Here is a 21,753-nt window from a genome sequence, read left to right as displayed (position 1 = left end):
TTAATACTAAACAAACACAGTGAAATGCATTTTTTTCGTTAGGTTCAGAAAGATTTTTGCGAAATTATTGCATACACAAATTTTCGCTTGTCTTAATCAGCAAGAAGAACGTTGCTGTTTAAGCCAAAATCGCAAGTTTTACCTATTTGGCACGACATACGTATATATATATATATATATATAAGTGTATGTGTGAATGTGTTTGTGTGTTTATATTAATTTATATAGAAATTCTAGAAATATTTTTGAAGGTGAGAGGCGGAGTTGAGGAGAGACAAGGACTGGCCCAGCTACCATCACTGACCGGCAGCAAATGAAGCTCAGACAAGTCATGGAGGATCAGAGTTATCTTGTAGAAGCTTAACTTCACTACACAACTAACAAACCTAGGCAATGATGAAGAAAATTACTCACTGGTAGTTGGAATTAGCTAAACATTTAATAGTTTACTCTGAGCTATTGCTACACTCTGCATTTTCCTCTCAATAAAAATATATATTTTCCTCTAATAATAGTCTGTTTTCCTCTTCGGGCAGTCACGAGCGTTTCTTCGCTAGTTAACGCGTAACATCGACAAAAAATATAATCTTATCAGTTACTTGGTCTATCCTCCCTCTGATCCCAGACGCCATCAGCTGCGGTGTTTAGGGATGACTAGCAACTAAAAGACTCTGATTTCACTACCTAAGTAACAAGTACAGCACCAGTGACAAATAATCTCTGACGAAAGTTCTAATGACGTGCTACAAATACAAGGTGTCTCAGGCATTCAGCAAGCCTTGCACTCCTCACCACTTCGCTCATCATTAGGAACAGCGTGGGTCGCACCTTCGCCAAATATAACCTGCTGCTAGTGTTGTTTTAATAGTACGACCTTGTGTTTACATCCTCAACGTCACTTCCTGATCCACCTCTTAGGTGAAGCCGCCCCAGTGACGGAGGATACCAGCCAGAAATGTTCTCTTCCTCAAGGGATACCTTGATTCTAATGAATGGCTCTTCATCCACGAAATTGGAGCTGCCTTCCTATTTCTCAGATGATACTTGATTATCTATCATGCCCTAGGCGTTATTTGACCCTTACTGATTTAACGCTTCCCCATAAATATAATATTAATAATCATAACAATTTAGCAAATACGTATGGACTCTCCGTGTTCGACGATAACAGAACTTCTTGTCTGATGCCTCCCTTGTCCCTCTTCTCACGACCTTCATGGCGCTGGTTTATTTGGCGACAACACCAGGCTGCCTCTGGGACTACACTGCCGCAGCTACATGAACACACTCCGCGCCTCAGTATTCTGAAGTGACGGAACGACGACTCAAGAAACATGGCACCCTATTATGTAAAAGTACAACCTTTTTCAATCACGAATTCTGTTGTAAGAGTATGAAGGTTATGTGTGTGTATATGTGTGTGAGACACTAGCCAGCTAGTGGGGGTATACATTAATGTTTTGTATTTAGAAATAACAAGTAGAACAATGATGCAACTCTCCTACACAGGTCCTATATGAGTGCACAACACGCTCTGGACGGGTTAGTGCCACTATGTACATACATGAGTATTGGCTGCACCGTAGGCTAAACATATTGTTAATTACTGGATTCCCTTATCCTTCTAACAGTAGGAAGCTGTGAATAACGCAAAGGACGGCTTAAGAACGAGGAGCAGGTACGACAGTGAGACGTGGAGCGAGGCCTGTAATTGTGGCCCGCCACGACCCGACATGACCCGGCGCGACCCAGCGCGACCCGGGGATTCTGAAGGCTTTGCGACAGTGTTGACCTTGCCGCTCACCTCTTTCCCGGTGGCTTTGGCGCTGTGTGGATCTGTACGTGTTTAGCCAGGTGAGCTTTCTGTCGGAAGCATTTCCCACAGAGCTCGCATGTGAATGGTTTCTCGCCTGTGTGAGTGCGGATGTGCACATTAACGCTGTACTTGTCTTTGAAACCTTTGTTGCATATGTGGCAGAAGTGTAAGAGACGACCTTTGACGGAGGGTTCTTCTCCCGCTGAGCGTTTAGTGTACTTGCGTTTCTTGGGTTTGTGCTCCGGCTGATCCATCTTGGTGGTTGTGGCGGTGGAAAGCTTATTGAAGGAGGCGTCGAGGGTGGTGTACTCTTCGGCAGGTGCTGGGTGGTAGTCGTAGCCCGTCGTCACATACATCCCATTACTACTGCTGATCTGCGTCGAGCCCGCGACTCCGTTAAGCTGCTCCGCCTTGAAGACTGAAGTGAGGGGTGGCAAAGGTGTCATGTTAGACATCAGCGTGAGTGTCTTGACTTCGGAAATTTTGGTTAGGGGAGGAGGTTGCGAAGGCCCTCCTCCGGGCCGCCGAACAGTGCCCCTGAGAGCTCCTTCCAAGATAGAAGAGACATCACTGCTCTGCGTGACGTGCGAAGCAGGGTAAGACATCTGCGTCGATGCCATAAAGGCAGTGCTGCCACCTTCCATATTGGGATTGTCTTCCACGGGACCCAGACCTCCAGCTCCTGGAGAGTAAACAAGAGAATCCACCGCTGAATCCACAAGACGCTCGAAATCGACATGCTCATGGCCGCCAGCGTTGGGCGAAGCTGTGTCCTCCAGCGAAGTAGAGATCCCAGAGTCACTGTAGCCTGAGCAGGCACTGACGTAAGACACGCAGTCAGACGCGGGGGAGCGGTGGTTATGAGAGACCAGACCATCGTAAGGCTTCTCGTTGAGGATAGAATTGAAGAGCTCCAGGTTGTTGTGTTCCGTCATGGGCGGGGAAGGGTTATAGGCAGTTTCCGAGGTATCGGGTGCTGGGTGGGGACCTTCCGTGCGAGGGAAGGTGATAATGATAGTGTTTCCTGTCGCACTGTTGACCACCTTTTCCGTGGTGCCTCCGCCCCTACCCCCACCCCACATCTTGTCGCTGGTTTCCTTATCCTTGTCATGAGCGATGTGAACACTCACGGACGTGGAGGTGGGAGGGTCCTGGTAGCCGCCGTAGGTCCAGGAAGACGTCATCACGTCTCCAACGTTAAGGTTGTTGTTGTTCCCGTTGCGATCCACTAGATCCTCGAGAGGCCAACAGTCTGTGCCCAGACCCGTGCCGCTCAGGTCATACTCCGTGCAGGAAACTAGATCGAAGAGGTCAGCCTTGAAATGGTCGTGGATCGAGGGACTCACATCCATGTTGCTGGGTCGCTCCTCTGCAAAAAGAAAAGAACCAGCGTCAGATTCCGCAAAGAAAATTTCCACTAAGAGAAGTCATGCACTAAACAATAGCTCCAGTGATAAAAACTTTGGTAAAACACATAGCCTATAGGGAAACAGATTGTGGAAACCATTCCCCCACCAGCAAAAACCATATTTGATTCTTTACGAACTCGTACACACATTTTGGCACGCATGCACACGCACACACATGCAAATGAAAACATGTAGGCAAATACACACTGCAGGCACACACACAAAATCTACGTGCGCAAGTAAAAACAGGCTTTACATGCATATTCCATACGCACATTGCACGCACATTACAAACTTCACACTTGCTAAATACACACACTACACTTACACAAGCTTAATAAAAGAATTCAAGTATAAGTTTAAACACAAATAACCCGCACATAGACGAGAGAAGCTTACGACTACGTTTCGGTCCGACTTGGACCGAGTTATTTGTGTATCGTTCTAGTCACGGTATTGTGCCTTTTGTTTTGTTATTTATATAAGTTTAAAGAAAAAAATCCTGCCTTAAGAGAGGATGACAGATATAAGATAGGGAAGAATGTTTGGTAGACAGCGTATTCATAGATTTTAGGAAGGCATCCTGTGATTCATTAATCTACTAAATGGAGGAGATAACAGAACGGCTACTAAACTGGCTTATTGAACACTAAAGTGGAGAAGACAAAGAGTGATGGTCAGGTAGGTTGTATCAAGATAACCAGACGTGACGAGTAGGGTTCCACAAGGAACAGTGATAGGGCCCTTACTGTTAATTTATATACAAGTGTATATAAATAACATGCCAAAAAAAGTGGTGATCCCTTATATTTCATTCTTCGTACTGTAAAAAATAATGAGGATAGAAACTGCGGAGGAAAGGGAAGTACTAAAGGGAAAATCAAACAAATAGCTATGGGAACTGAGCCTCAGCAAGAGCTAAGTTATGAACACCGGAGATTGAGTATAAACTGAAGAGTTAAAGATTGCAAACTGAAGATAAGAAAAATTCTGAGCATATCACTGATTTGTTGGCGGTGCATGCATGACTATCAAACTTAAGACCAGGAGCCAGTGTACGGCATAAATCAGACCTGTCATTGAGTATGCAGCACCACCTTAGAACCCACACGTGACCAAGCATGAAAACAAATTAGAGAAAGTTCCGAGGCTCGCACCGAGACTGGTCTGTAAGCTGAGAGGGCTGACCTTCTAGTTAGAATTATATTAAATGGACTCGTCGAACTTAGAGAGAAGGACCAAGGGAGACATAATAACAACGTACAAGATATATCAGCCAGGAACACGTTGCTTGCAAGGAAAGGATCGAGAACAAGAGAGCATATACGGAAGCTAAAGAAGCAAATGAAACACACGGAAGCAAATAAATATTTCTTTAGCTTCAGAATATTCAGGAAATGGAGTGACACCCTCCAGAAGACCGAGACGAGGAGATGGCAAAGTACTGTACAGTTTCCAAGATCAATACGACAGTGGAACCCGTCGTATGTAGTACTGAGGCAGGACCAGTAGCTGAGACTCCTGCCTCGCAAGCACAACTAGGTGAGTACACACACACACACACACACATACACACACACACACACACACACACACACACACATGACTTCCCAGCAACAGGTAGCCACACCCCGTCAGCTAGAGAGAGTTCCACTTTCTATTTTTGTAACGGTAGTCTTAGCAGAGAGCCTACTGCTTAAGGATGGATAATATATATATATATATATATATATATATATATATATATATATATATATATATATATATATATATATATATATATATATATATATATATATATATATATTTATATATATATATATATATATGTATATATATATATATATATATATATATATATATATATATATATATATATATATATATTTATATATATATATATGTATATATATATATATATATATATATATATATATATATATATATATATATATATATATATATATATACATATATATAATATATATATATATATATATATATATATATATATATATATATATATATATATATATATATATATATATATATATATATTTAAGGAAACATAATCATGACTTACAAAATATTTTAAAGCACAAAGTAAGAAGTCAGAGAGACGTTAGCAAGAAATAACATGTGTGAGGACCTGCACAACTATACGGAGACTGGCTCCTCTCCTGGGCTCAAATATAACATCTTAATATAGGCAATTCATGGCATTCATTCGAAAGTTCAGAAGCAGACCCATGAACTTCAGCTTAAAACACACACACACACACACACACACACACACACACACACAAACACAGGACCAGGAGCTGTGAATCAGCCCCTGCAACCACAAATAGGCGAGTGCACACACAGACAGACAGGGCAACTTCCGGAAGTCACCTGTTTTAGGCATTAAACAAAAGTGAATTAACGAGACATTGTGATATTTAGAAACCATTAAACACAGAAGTTAAAATTGCCCGGAGATTTATCGTCTCCTAGGAGTTGATCTTGTTATAAGGGTCAACTTTCTCACGTCTGGAACACAACGAAACTGAACGAAGTAATCGGAAAAAAAATCTGGCATGAATTAAGTGGTTTCACTTTCTCTTGGCAGAGTTGCCAGGTACCGCCAGCCTCTCATCCTAAGGTAAATACCTCACAAAAACTATATATATATATAAAAAGAAGAATCCTTCCAAATAACTGCATATACAAAATGAATCGGCAGAGACTATTTGCTTTATGAGGAGACAATACTGTGTGGGTGTTATACTGAGTTTGTTTACAGGTCAGTGGACGAGTTGGTTGACTGGAGTCAGTGTGGGTTGCTTGCTACTTACCAGCAGCTGATATAATAACTCACTGCCTGTGGTCTGCAAGTGACTAGACACTGGCGTAATAACTACTGGAGATTTGTGTAACAGATGCATGACTGTCTGTCCACAAGCACAGACTAATTTACTGAGGACATGGTAGATCAGTGATTTCTCATGCGGTAGGCAGTGGAACATGATGATTGCTCGTACGTGTGGCAGCGATAGTAGGTTGTTGTTTGCTCGTACGTGTGGCAGCGGCAGCAGGTTGTTGTTGTTGTTGTTGTTGCCGCCAAAAGAACAGGAGATAGTTGAAGAACATCCAAAGAATCTCGTATGAGTTGAGAACTGAATCACTCCAAAACATCTCGACCAGATGGTGAAGAAAACTCGGCCAGATGATGAAGAAAACTTGACCAGATGGTGAAGAAAACTCGGCCAAATGGTGATAAAAACTCTACCAGATGAAAACTTGGCCAGATGGTGAAGAAAACTCGGCCAGATGGTGAAGAAAACTTGACCAGATGGTGAAGAAAACTCTGCCAAATGGTGATAAAATCTCTACCAGATGAAAACTTGGCCAGATGGTGAAGAAAACTCGGCCAGATGGTGAAGAAAACTCGGCCAAATGGTGAAGAAAACTCGGCCAAATGGTGATAAAAACTCTACCAGATGAAAACTTGGCCAGATGGTGAAGAAAACTCGGCCAGATGCTGAAGAAAACGTGGCCAGATGGTGTAAAAAACTCGACCAGATGAAGAAAATTTTGCCAGATGGTGAAGAAAACTCGATATGTTATATTATTATTATTATTATAATCAAAAAGAAGCGCTAAGCCACAAGGGCTATACAGCTCGATACGTTATAGAAAACTCAAATGTTCGCTGACAGTGAGCATGTTGACAGTGACAATGTTTGCTGACAGTGAGCATGTTTGTTGACAGTGAGCATGTTGACAGTGACAATGTTTGCTGACAGTGAGCATGTTTGTTGACAGTGAGCATGTTGACAGTGACAATGTTTACTGACAGTGAGCATGTTGACAGTGACAATGTTTACTGACAGTGAGCATGTTTGTTGACAGTGAGCATGTTGACAGTGACAATGTTTACTGACAGTGAGCATGTTTGTTGACAGTGAGCATGTTGACAGTGACAATGTTTACTGACAGTGAGCATGTTGACAGTGACAATGTTTACTGACAGTGAGCATGTTTGTTGACATTGAGCATGTTGACAGTGACAATGTTTACTGACAGTGAGCATGTTTGTTGACAGTGAGCATGTTCGCTGACAGTGAGCATGTTTGTTGACAGTGAGCATGTTCGCTGACAGTGAGCATGTTTGTTGACAGTGAGCATGTTCGCTGACAGTGAGCATGTTTGTTGAAAGTGAGTATGTTCGCTGACAGTGAGCATGTTCGCTGACAGTGAGCATGTTTGTTGAAAGTGAGCATGTTCGCTGACAGTGAGCATGTTTGCTGACAGTGAGCATGTTGACAGTGACAATGTTTGCTGACAGTGAGCATGTTTGCTGACAGTGAGCATGTTTGTTGAAAGTGAGCATGTTCGCTGACAGTGAGCATGTTTGTTGACAGTGAGCATGTTCGCTGACAGTGAGCATGTTCGCTGACAGTGAGCATGTTTGTTGAAAGTGAGCTTGTTTGTTGACAGTGATCATGTTCGCTGACAGTGAGCATGTTCACCTCCAATTGAACCATCACTCACTGAACCACCATTTACTAGACCACCTCCAACTGAACCACCAGTCACTGGACCACCTCCAACTGAACCACCAGTCACTGGACCACCTCCAACTGAACCACCAGTCACTGGACCACCTCCAACTGAACCACCAGTCACTGGACCACCTCCAACTGAACCACCAGTCACTGGACCACCTCCAACTGAACCACCAGTCACTGGACCACCTCCAACTGAACCACCAGTCACTGGACCACCTCCAACTGAACCACCAGTCACTGGACCACCTCCAACTGAACCACCAGTCACTGGACCACCTCCAACTGAACCACCAGTCACTGGACCACCTCCAACTGAACCACCAGTCACTGGACCACCTCCAACTGAACCACCAGTCACTGGACCACCTCCAACTGAACCACCAGTCACTGGACCACCTCCAACTGAACCACCAGTCACTGGACCACCTCCAACTGAACCACCAGTCACTGGACCACCTCCAACTGAACCACCAGTCACTGGACCACCTCCAACTGAACCACCAGTCACTGGACCACCTCCAACTGAACCACCAGTCACTGGACCACCTCCAACTGAACCACCAGTCACTGGACCACCTCCAACTGAACCACCAGTCACTGGACCACCTCCAACTGAACCACCAGTCACTGGACCACCTCCAACTGAACCACCAGTCACTGGACCACCTCCAACTGAACCACCAGTCACTGGACCACCTCCAACTGAACCACCAGTCACTGGACCACCTCCAACTGAACCACCAGTCACTGGACCACCTCCAACTGAACCACCAGTCACTGGACCACCTCCAACTGAACCACCAGTCACTGGACCACCTCCAACTGAACCACCAGTCACTGGACCACCTCCAACTGAACCACCAGTCACTGGACCACCTCCAACTTAACCACCAGTCACTGGACCACCTCCAACTGAACCACCAGTCACTGGACCACCTCCAACTGAACCACCAGTCACTGGACCACCTCCAACTGAACCACCACTCACTGGACCACTTCCAACTGAACCACCATTCACTGGACCACCTCCAACTAAACCACCAGTCAATGGACCACCTCCAACTGAACCACCACTCACTGGACCACTTCCAACTGAACCACCACTCACTGGACCACTTCCAACTAAACCACCAGTCAATGGACCACCTCCAACTGAACCACCACTCACTGGACCACCTCCAACTGAACCACCACTCACTGGACCACCTCCAACTGAACCACCATTCACTGGACCACCTCCAACTGAACCACCACTCACTGGACCACCTCCAACTGAACCACAACTCACTTGACCAGCTCCAACTGAACCACCACTCACTGGACCACCTCTAACTGAACCACCCCTCACTGGACCACCTCCAACTAAACCACCAGTCAATGGACCACCTCCAACTGAACCACCACTCACTGGACCACCTCCAACTGAACCACCACTCATTGAACCACCTCTAACTGAACCACCACTTACTAGACCACCTCCAACTGAACCACCACTCACTGAACCACCTCTAAGTGAACCACCACTCACTGGACCACCTCCAACTGAACCACCACTCATTGAACCACCTCTAACTGAACCACCACTTACTAGACCACCTCCAACTGAACCACCACTCACTGAACCACCTCTAAGTGAACCACCAGTCACTGAACCATCTCTAGCTGAACCAACACATACTGGACTTTCCCCTCACTGAACCACCACCATTTAACTTTGTCATTAACTGAACCTCTACTAGCTACTCTGAGGAATCTGAGGGGTTCAGTTAGGTTTGAAGTCAGCTTTAGGTGTTCAATGCTTAATTCCTGGTAAATCCGTAACACAACCATGCATCAATATTTCTTTTTCAAAGTTAAGGGACCGATCCCCTCAGACTTGCCTCACCACTTCTTTCACTGTCTCTAATTTAAATGAGATCTGTTTCTTGCGCTGAACAAGCCTGCTGCGCAGGCGAAGTGTTTGGCAGTATGGAGATCAATGTGTTGCGCGTACCGCTTAGTGTACGGCACCACTAACAGCAACATTAACATCGCTACTACAGTAACTACAACACTGCTAGCTGCACCACTAACAACACTAACTACTACACCAGTAACTACAACACTAACTACTACACCAGCAACTACAACACTTACTACACCAGTAACTACAACACTCACTACTACACTAGTAACTACAACACTGCTAGCTACACCACTAACACTACACCAGTAACTACAACGCTACTACACCAGTAACTGCAACACTGCTAGCTACACCACTAACATTAATTACTACACCAGTAACAACAACATTGTTAGCTGTACCACTAACAAAACTACCTGCAACACCAGTAGTTACAACACTGCTAGCTGCACCACTAGCAACACTACTATTCCGGTAACAACACTGCTAGCTACACCACTTACAACACTAACTACTACTCCGGTAACCACAACACTGCTAGCTACACCACTAACAACAGCACTAACTACTCCGGTAACTACAACACTGCTAGCTACACCACTAAAAACAACACTACTACTCTGGTAACTACAACACTGCTAGCTATACCACTAACAACAACACTAACTACTACATACGTAACTACGACACTGTTAGCAACGCCACTAACAAAAACACTAACTACTACTCTGGTAACTACAACACTGCTAGCAACACCACTAACAACACTAACTACTACTATTGTAACTACAATGTTAGCAACACCACTAACAACAACACAAACTACTGCACCATTAACTACAACACTGTTAGCTACACCACTAGCAACAACACAAACTACTACACCAGTTACTACAACACTGTTAGCTACACCAAGAGTAACTACAACAATAATTATGCCACTGACTGCAGTACTATCTACAATACCACTAACTAGAACATCCACCACCATCACTAGCACTTCCCCCCCCTCACACCACCATGACTACACCCACCACCACTACCACTATTGTCATCACCACCACCTCCATCATGGTTATCATCACCAATACTACCATCACAGTTACCAATATTGCCATCATCACCAACATTATCTTTGCCACTACTACCACTTTCCTCCCTCACCACCAGCATCATCACCACCACCACCACCACTTTCTCTCACATCACCACCCTCCACCTGCCACCTTACACCACAACCATTAATGCTATACTCCCTCTAATCCCCCCTCCTCGCTCCCCAACCCCACCCCTCCTCACTCCTCAACCCTACCTCTACCCACTCAACTCCACACCTCACCTCTCACCCACACACCTCACCCACACACCTCACTTCTCACCCACACACTTCGCCTCTCACCCACACACCTCACCTCCCACCCACATACCTCACCTCTCACCCACACACCTCACCTCTCACCCACACACCTCACCTCTCACCCACACACTTTACCTCTCACCCACACACCTCACCTCTCACCCACACACCTCACCTCTCACCCACACACCTCACCTCTCACCCACACACCTAACCTCTCACCCACACACCTCACCTCTCACCCACCCACACACCTCACCTCCCACCCACATACCTCACCTCTCACCCACACACTTCACCTCTCACCCACACACCTCACCTCTCACCCACACACTTCACCTCTCACCCACACACCTCACCTCTCACCCACACACCTAACCTCTCACCCACACACCTAACCTCTCACCCACACACCTCACCTCTCACCCACACACCTAACCTCTCACCCACACACCTCACCTCTCACCCACACACCTCACCTCTCACCCACACACCTCACCTCTCACCCACACACCTCACCTCTCACCCACACATCTAACCTCTCACCCACACATCTCACCTCTCACCCACACACCTCACCTTTCACCCACACACCTCACCTCCCACCCACACACTTCACCTCTCACCCGCACACTTCGCCTCTCACCCACACACCTCACCTCTCACCCACACACCTCACCTCCCACCCACATACCTCACCTCTCACCCACACACTTCACCTCTCACCCACACACCTCACCTCTCACCAACACACCTCACCTCTCACCCACACACCTAACCTCTCACCCACACACCTAACCTCTCACCCACACACCTCACCTCTCACCCACATACTTCACCTCTCACCCACACACCTCACCTCTCACCCACACACCTAACCTCTCACCCACACACCTAACCTCTCACCCACACACCTCACCTCTCACCCACACACCTCACCTCTCACCCACACACCTCACCTCCCACCCACATACCTCACCTCTCACCCACACACTTCACCTCTCACCCACACACCTCACCTCTCACCAACACACCTCACCTCTCACCCACACACCTCACCTCTCACCCACACACCTAACCTCTCACCCACACACCTCACCTCTCACCCACACACCTAACCTCTCACCCATACACCTCACCTCTCACCCACACACCTAACCTCTCACCCACACACCTCACCTCTCACCCACACACCTAACCTCTCACCCACACACCTAACCTCTCACCCACACACCTAACCTCTCACCCACACACCTAACCTCTCACCCACACACCTAACCTCTCACCCACACACCTAACCTCTCACCCACACACCTAACCTCTCACCCACACACCTAACCTCTCACCCACACACCTAACCTCTCACCCACACACCTAACCTCTCACCCACACACCTAACCTCTCACCCACACACCTAACCTCTCACCCACACACCTAACCTCTCACCCACACACCTAACCTCTCACCCACACACCTAACCTCTCACCCACACACCTAACCTCTCACCCACACACCTAACCTCTCACCCACACACCTAACCTCTCACCCACACACCTAACCTCTCACCCACACACCTAACCTCTCACCCACACACCTAACCTCTCACCCACACACCTCACAATGCCAAGTCAGTTCCAACGCTCTTAGTCATTTGCTCCCTTTGGCTCTGAATGTTATTATAAGCTAACAGTCCTGTTAAGACAGGCGAAATTGCGGATCTAGAAATAATACAGAGAACCTTCTCTGCTCTTATTAGTTCAGCCGAACACCTAAATTACTGGGAATGCCTGAAGCCCCTCAAACTGTACTCCTTAGAATGCTGGCAACACATACATCATAATTTACATTTGGAAAATTTTCGAGGAATCGAGTTTCAAATCTGCACACCGAAAATTACTTCCCGCGAGTGAAAGGCTAAGCAGACGGTGCTAAATACCCCCCTATGTAAAGCAGAGGTACACTGAGTACATTAAGATATAACCCAATAAGTGTTAAGGGACCAAGCCTTTTCAACAGCTTCCCTTCATTAATAAATACCTCAACCTGTCTTCAAGAAAGAAATTGATAATTTTCTCAAGTTAATTCTTGATCAGCCAGGCTGTGGTCCACACTTGGACTGTGTGCAAAACTCAAAAATAGCCTGGTTGATCAGTCTATCAACCAGCATGACTGTTCTGGGACCGGGCAGCAGGAGCGGCGAACCTTGCTAAAAAGTCATTGCAACCTTCTCGTTTATCTACTCTTTTCTAGGCCTTCTGTTATTTGGCATAGGATTGTAAATAACTGTAATTATTACCTTTGATGCACTGTGATATGTTAGTGTTCAGGTTTATGGACGCCACAAAGCTCCAACGGTTCCCATGACTAGTTTAGCATCTCATCATCTGCTTTCTTCCCTTATGTGCTAACCTCCATGGAATATTGCATTAATTATAACACGAGTTTTGCCTCTGTAAGAGATTTTACGTCTGGGTCGTCGTGTGTTACTTTGACTTTTAATTCTTGCACGCTTTTATTATGCAATTTACATCAGTGTATCTCTGTTCTGTCACTAACTAGTTTGTTGTTTCTGCTAGTCCTGGAATTTCTCGAATCTGTGTATGTGTGGGCGTGTATTAGTAGTAGTGGTTGTCGAAGGCACTTGTCAATAGACACGGTCTGTGTTGTATTTTGTGTTTGAATGAGTGTGTTTGTGCGTGTATTCACCTATTTGTGGTTACAGGGGTCGATTCATAGCCCCTGGCTTCGCCTCTTCACTGATCGCTACTAGGTCCTTTCCCTGCTTCATGAGCTTCATCAAACCTCGTCTTAAAATTATGTATGGTTCCTGCCTCCACTAAGTCACTTACCAAACTATTCCACTTCCTGACAACTCTATGACTGAAGAAATACTTCCTAACATCTCTTCGACTCATCTGAGTCTTCAACTTTCAATTGTGGCCCCTTGTTTCTGTCTCATCTCTGGAACATCCTGTCTCTGTCCACCTTGTCAGTTCCTCGTAGTATTTTATATGTCGCTATCATGTCTTCCCTAACCCTCCTGTCTTCCAGTGTCGTCAGGAGATTCCCGTTAGCTCTGGGACTAGTCTTTCTGCAAACCTTTGTTTGTGTGTGTGTGTGTGTGTGTGTGTGTGTGTGTGTGTGTGTGTGTGTGTGTGTGTGTGTGTGTGTGTGTGTGTGTGTGTGTGTGTGTGTGTGTGTGTACTAGCCTATATGTGATTGCAGGGGTCGAGTCATAGCTCCTGGCCCCGCCTCTTCACTGGTCCATACTAATTCACTCTCTCCCTGCTCCATGAGCTTTATCATACCTATTCTTAAAGGTAAGTATAGAACTTGCTTCCACTACTTCACTCTCCAGATTATTCCATTTCCTGACAACTCTAAAGCTAAAGAAATACTTCCCTACATCTCTTTGACTCATCTGGGTTTTCAGCTTCCAATTGTGTCCCTTTGTTCCTGTATCCCATCTCTGGAACATTGTGTGTGTGTGTGTGTGTGTTTGTGTGTGTGTGTGTGCGTGTGATGATCAAAGAAGGTAGGGAAGGGTCAATACTTCTCTTCTTAGCTATTCATTACTGACGAGCATCCAGTTCATCTGTGTGCTCCAGAGACAATAAACAAATATATCTCCGCCCTTGGGACACCCCCTTTCTTTTCCCTCCCCTCTGGGAGAGGAAGCTGGTACGCACTTGTACCCTGGTTGGGTGCATGGTGTGTAGTAACGCTACCAAATATATCAACACTACTGGTATAGATGGTGAGTAGTGAATCCACCAACTATGTCAACACTACCATTGTAGATTGTATATGTAGTAGTGATGGTGATGGTTATAATAATAATAATAATAATAATAATAATAATAATAATAATAATAATAATAATAATAATAATAATAATAATAATCAGAAGAAGAAGTGGATTAAAGAAGAATAGACTACTAAGACGGGTGGGAGTGTTGCTTGACAGATAAATTTACATAATTGCTCTCAAACACTGGTCCAAGACTGCCTTAAACACAATAGTTATGCATATTTGAAGGATCTATATGTCTAGGAGGCCTCACATGATATAATTAATAGACGCATTAGAGGAAAAATATTATTACATATTATCACTATTATTATTATTATTATTATTATTATTATTATTATTATTATTATTATTATTATTATTATTATTATTATTATTATATAATCATTTATACGTTGCGCTAAGCACCAGGAGAATTATTATGGTATTTTAGATGCTTGATCCTCCGTCCGCTAATCACACTCCCTGAACCTCGAAGACAGTTCACTCATATTTCAAGGGAGTCTGATACATTTCTTTAAAACTGGGTTTTCTTAAGTTTTTGACCGTCTAAGATGAGTGCGCACCCTTGAAGCTCTCTTGATCTAAGGAACTGGAGCTACTCTTCTCTTTCCTGGAGCGGGACTGCTTACCTCCTGTTTGATATATTGCTTATCCATATAGGGTGAGTCCTGTCTTCTTTATGAAGATCTAACTATGTGACGGTCAACCATCCGTGTGACGGTCACCAACCTCTGTAATATCTCTTCAGAATTTCTCAAAAGAACTTTGGTATCAGCAAAGAGCAACTGTGACAATTATCACGTAGAATCACATTCCTTATCCAAAGTATCCAAGAATACACACAACTTTCCCATCAAAGCAGAGTGAGCCGAAAAGAAGAAACACTTTTATCGTCACTCACTCCATCTGTCTTGCTAGAGGCGGTCTACTTTACAGTTCAAAAACTGCAACATATCTCCACCCTTCTTGAGAGTGCAGGCACTGTACTTTCCACTTCCAGGACTCAAGTCCGTAGATGAATGGTTCAGAGAACCGACATGTTGATAAATTAGACACATGTGCAATTCTTGGGTATCTTTATTGAGGAAACGTTTCGCCACACAGTGGCTTCATCAGTCCATACGTAGGAGAAACTTGAAGAACAGGAGGAGAATAAGGTAATCAGTCCCTCAACCTTGAGGGACTGATTACCTCATTCTCCTCCTGTTCTTCAAGTTTCTCCTACGTATGGACTGATGAAGCCACTGTGTGGCGAAACGTTTCCTCAATAAAGATACCCAAGAGTTGCACATGTGTCTAATTTATCGACTCAAGTCCGGCTAACCAGTTTCCCTGAATCCCTTCATAAATGTTACTTTGCTCTCACAGCACGTTAGTTATAGAAACTATTTGCTCCACTCGCTCCTAACACACGCGCAGTTGCTGGAAGTCTAAGCTTCTAGCACACAAAACCTCCTTTACCCCCCACCGTCCAACCATTCCTAGTTCCGACCCCTACCCCGCCTTCCTTCCACTACAGATTTATACACTTACCACGTCATTCTGTCTCATTCCATCCTTTCTGAAAGTCCAAACCTCCCCAACAACCCCTTCTCAGTCCTTTTGATAATACTTTTAATAATCTTGTGCCTCCTTCTAATCTCCAAGGAATGGATTCTCTGTATAATAATTACACCACACATTGCCCCCAGACACGGCATCTCCAGTGCCCCCAAACTTTTCCCTGTTGCAACATTCACTACCCATGCTTCACACCCATATAAGATAGTTGGTACCCCTATACTCTCTTACATTTCCCTCTTTGCTTCCATAGATAATGTTCTTTGTCTCAACAGACTGCTCAGTTCGCCACTCACCTTTTGTCCCTCATCATTTCTGTGGTTCACCTTTCATAGACCCATCTGCTGACAAGTTCACTCCCAATTATATGAATACATTCACTTCCTCCATACTCCCCCCAGTCTGATATCCAATCTTTCATTACATGATTTTTTTATCCTCATCACCTTACCCTTTCCTATGTTCATTTTTATTTTCCTTCTTTTACATAGCCTACCAAACTCATCCACCAACCTCTGCGACTTCTCTTCAGAATCTCCCAAAAGCACAGTGTCATCAGCAAAAACCAACTATGACAACTCCCACTTTGTTAGATTCTTTATCTTTTAATCTCACACCTCTTGCCAACAGTAGATCATTCACTTCTTTTACAACCCCATTTATAAATATACTGAACGACCATGGTGACATTACGCATCCCTGTCTAAGGCCTACTTTTACTGGGAAATAATCTCTCTCTCTCTCTCTCTCTCTCTCTCTCTCTCTCTCTCTCTCTCTCTCTCTCTCTCTCTCTCTCTCTCTCTCTCTCTCTCTCTCCTATACGCTCTTACCTGAGCCTCACTATCCTCGTAAAAACTCTTAATTTCTTTCAGTAACCTACCACCTATTCCATACACTTGCAATGTCTGCCTCATTGCTCCCCGATCCATCCTATCATACGCCTTTTCCAAATCCATAAATACACGAAAACCTCTTTATCCTTATCTAAATACTGTTCACCTATATGCTTCACTGTAAACACTTGATCTATACATCCTCTACCCTTCCTAAAGCCTCTTTGTTTATCTGCGATCCTGCTCTCCGTCTTACTCTTAATTCTTTAAGTGATAACTTAACCATACATCTTACCAGGTATACTCAACAGGCTTATTTCCCTAGAATTTTTACACTTTCTTTTTTCCTCTCTGTCGTTATACAAAGGAACTACGCATGGTCTTTGCCAGTCCCTAGGTACCTTCCTCTCTTTCATACATTTATTAAATAAAAAGCACTAACCATTCCAAAACTATATCCCCACCTGCTTTTACCATTTCCTTCTTGAACCCATCAATCCCAGCTGCTTTACCCCCTTTCATTCTAACCACATTCTCACACCCCTCTCCCATACTCACATCAGGCTCTTCTTCACCTACTCTCTGATTTGTTCTCCTTTTTCATTCCTTCACCCACTCTCTTTACCTCTCTTTTTATCTCCATATAAACCTCTCATATGTTAACTTTTCCTCTCTTATTCTCTTTATATCATCATTCCACCAATCGCTTCTCTTTCCTCCCACAACCACCCTTCTATATCCACAAACTTCTGCTGAACACAAACACTGTATTCTTAAACCTACCCCATACCTTTTTAACCTCATTGCCTATACTCTCACTAGCCCGTCTTTCTAACAATAGTTTACCTGGAGTCTACCTGGAGGTTATTCCGGAGATCAACGCCCCCGCGGCCCGGTCCACGACCAGGCCTCCCGCTGGATCAGGGCCTGATCAACCAGGCTGTTACTGCTGGCCGCACGCAGTCCAACGTACGAACCACAGCCCGGCTGATCCGGCACTGACTTTAGGTATCTGTCCAGCTCTCTCTTCAAAGCAGCCAGGGGCTTATTGGTAATTCCCCTTATACTTGGTGGGAGGCTGTTGAACAGTCTTGGACCCCGGACACTTATGGTGTTTTCTCTTAGTGGACCAATGACGCCCCTACTTTTAATTGGGGGTATTTTGCATCGCCTGCCCAGTCTTTTACTTTCGTAGGGAGTGATTTCTGTGCGCAGATTCGGGACTATTCCTTCCAGGATTTTCCAAGTGTAGATTATGATATATCTCTCCCTCCTGCGTTCCAACGAGTACAAGTAGTTGTTTATATCTTACCCAACCTCCTTCTTTAGTTTATAAACCTTCATACATATAACTGAGTGGAACTGGCTGTTTTCACCACTCTATCCCACTATGAAAAACTTCCCATCATTCCTTCTGTTGCAACACTGCATAGCTCCTAATTACGCAGGGAGACGTGTGAAATTATTTTGAGCTGAAGATTTCCATCCCCCGTGGATTATTTTGCATTGCTAAGGTCGCATGTCTGCGATTGTATATATATATATATACATATATATATATATATATATATATATATATATATATATATATATATATATATATATATATATATATATATATATATATATATATATATATACATATATAAGAAGTCCAAATGTTCGTTGTAATATTGTGCAGTTAATAACGTAATTACTATGTTGGAATATTTTAGCATGAATGTATATCCATGGAATAAGTTCCCTCATTACTAACCTCTTCTCGTTCAGAAAGCAGAGAACAATATATTAAAAACAATTATTTATTAAATACTTCTGATCATAATATTTTGTTTAAATGTTCTAATTCTCGTGGCCTCCGAACTTATAACCAGAGTTTAATAAGAAAACATCAGTTCTTTTGTTTAATATTAAACGGTATATCTTTGTTATAGTTTGTATTATTTAAATTAACTTGCTATCTTTAGTGTTATTTAGTTTATTTAAGATTATATTTTTGTATCAGATTTTTTCATTTACTGTAAAATATTAAGTAATTAGCAGAGCACTAATATTTGTGATAGCAGAGGCCTAGCTTCTCCCTACGAGCCCCGTGAGGGCGGGGACTGTGGCTAGGCCTGGGGACAGTTGGTCCCAAAGATGAGGGGGTACTTGTACATCCTCCCATGGGAGACTTACCGGGAGAATACCGGCGAATAAAAAAAAAATGTGTATTTTTTTTAAATAAGTAATTTGTCTCTAAGATTTGTGACACTTCTTGGATAATGTGTCACTTTTATTCATTAGCTGTTCTTCATTACGACTTAACCTGGGGTTATGGGAATGTGTAGTGTTACGAATCATTCCTGCATCATCTGTGTCGTTCAGTCTTAAACTGATTCGGAGAGTCATCAACCCCTCAAGGGAGGTTCCTTGATGCTGGTGAGGGGGGCTCTTGATCTAGGGAATTGAATCTGTGCTCCATTTCCCCGAATTCAGTCTGAATACCTTCCATACCTCCCCCCCCCCACGCATGCGCTGTATAATTCTACTGGTTTAGCGCTCCCCCATGATAATAATGATAATGAGTCATCATCCTTCACAACATCTCGACAGTTTACAAAGCAGATGTTGTTCCTGTTTGTTTAATTCATGTTAAACGCTTAATCCATGTGAGTCATTCAACGCAACACGTCGTGGAATCTCGATCCTCCGTCTGCTGAGGGCGAGACAGATGCGTTTCCTATTTCTGCCATGAAACCTGAAGCTGCAGGATGAGACAGATGGGGTCACAGTTGATGCCGCTGGTACAACCATATCACAGAAGTGCTCTTTGTAAAATTACTCTATTATAAAGACTCTGGCTGAGTGGTAACAGCGTTAGGACTGCTACATGTAATGACCACTGTTCGAATCCCTGTCCATGTATCTGTTTATTCAAGGGTATTTTACAGTTTAAATTTGTTGCAGTACAAAACTGCAAGTCAAATTATATTAGCAAACACAAACATATTTACCAAACATATTTTTAAAGCATTATATATGAAATTAAGCTCTGAAGTTTATTTTAGTAGAAATCACTTTTATACGCACACAGGTGCGTATAAATGCGTTCACATAAATATATAAATGCGTAAAAAATAAAATTAAAGATGCGTATAAATGCGTACATGGAAATATGCAAATGCGTATAAATGCGTATAAATAAACAAATACACTTTTTTTTTTTTAAAGTAGCAAAAACTTACATAAAAAAAAACTCTGAGATTTGACTTTCTTGTGAGAACTGTTAAATAACTTTCATACACCTGACTTCTCAAGTCAAGTTTTTTGACGTCGGTGAGGGAGAGAGGGTGTGAAGAGCTCTTGATCCATGGAACTGGACCTGATCTCCCTTTCCTTGAATCTAATCCGATTGCCTCCCATTCTCAGGGGCGCTAAATTACCCCTACGGGTTCACCGCTCGCCCCACTGGATGTAATAATAATATTTAGAAACTCGGGTCGTCGCTGCGGACCGAAAGTTGTAAATAATAAAACAAAATTTGCACAAAGTTGTTGATAAAATCTGCGATCCACTTACAGCAGCCAACCACGTCAAGCATCTGTCATCAACATTATTATCATTATCATTTTATTATAATTATTATTATTTTAAATTATTATTAATTTATATTGTTATTATTATTAGTAGTAGTAGTAATAATAATAGTAGTTATGGGGTTAATGAGTGCAAGTGTACATACACTGAGAGATGTCCATCTCTCATATACAGAAGGAAAAGTTATGTTTGGAGCATTTACAGTGATACACACGAGGGATGCTGTGGACGCTGAGATAAGGATTTAAAAAAATATATTAAAGGCTAAAATAGTTATAGATGTGACAGAGTAAATAGGTCGCTGGGAAAAGTAAGACTACGTGGAAGACACATGTTGCTGTTACACAGAACTGTTAAATATATCAAAGGATCCAGTCAGTAGAGGTTCCAGGTTACAGGTTACAGGTATTAAAGTGGAAAATAGGAAGCTGGTAATTTTCCGAGTATATAAACCACCGTCATTAATGGCTGAGCAATTTGCTGATCAGATAAGGAAGATAGATAGCTGTCTTGAAAACTCTCCACACCAAATATTATCCCTTCTTGGAGATATCACCCCCCCCCCATATATGAAATGTTGGATGGTGAATCGCAGCAATGTACCAGAAATAGTGTTCTGGGAGCGCGCTGGATCCAACAGGTTACATACCATAGAACTAACTGGGACTTCGTGAAAAGTTTATTTTAAACCAGTAGATAACAAAGGAACCAAGAGAAATTAAAATACAATGGCTTTGCTCTTCACGAATGACAAGTATTCAGAGAGATAACAATCACAAATGAAAAATACTATGAACACACCATCATAGAAGTATAAACGAGAATAAACATAGAGGTGGGGAGTTCCAGTAATAATGTACGAGAAGGGATGATCAGTACATTCAATTTCAACAGTGAAACAACTGACTGGGGCAAAATTTACAAAG

General features: G+C 43.4%; 1 protein-coding gene across 5 annotated transcripts in view; it reads right to left on the bottom strand.

Annotated features, from left to right (window-relative positions):
- Positions 1–1,123: 1,123 nt before the first annotated feature.
- LOC128686084 (uncharacterized) overlaps positions 1,124–21,753 on the bottom strand; it is a 249,031-nt gene continuing 228,401 nt past the window's right edge. For all 5 annotated transcript variants that reach the window (XM_053772733.2, XM_053772736.2, XM_053772734.2 and 2 more), the window contains one exon: positions 1,124–3,185. In XM_053772733.2, coding sequence (XP_053628708.1) covers positions 1,801–3,185 — 1,385 coding nt within the window. In that variant the 3' untranslated portion in view covers positions 1,124–1,800. The remainder of the gene's footprint in view (positions 3,186–21,753) is intronic.

Source organism: Cherax quadricarinatus, chromosome 9 (genome assembly GCF_038502225.1).
Source record: "Cherax quadricarinatus isolate ZL_2023a chromosome 9, ASM3850222v1, whole genome shotgun sequence".
NCBI lineage: Eukaryota > Metazoa > Arthropoda > Malacostraca > Decapoda > Parastacidae > Cherax > Cherax quadricarinatus.
The sequence above is the reverse complement of the archived record's forward strand: the minus strand, read 5'-3'. Positions and strand labels throughout refer to the sequence as shown.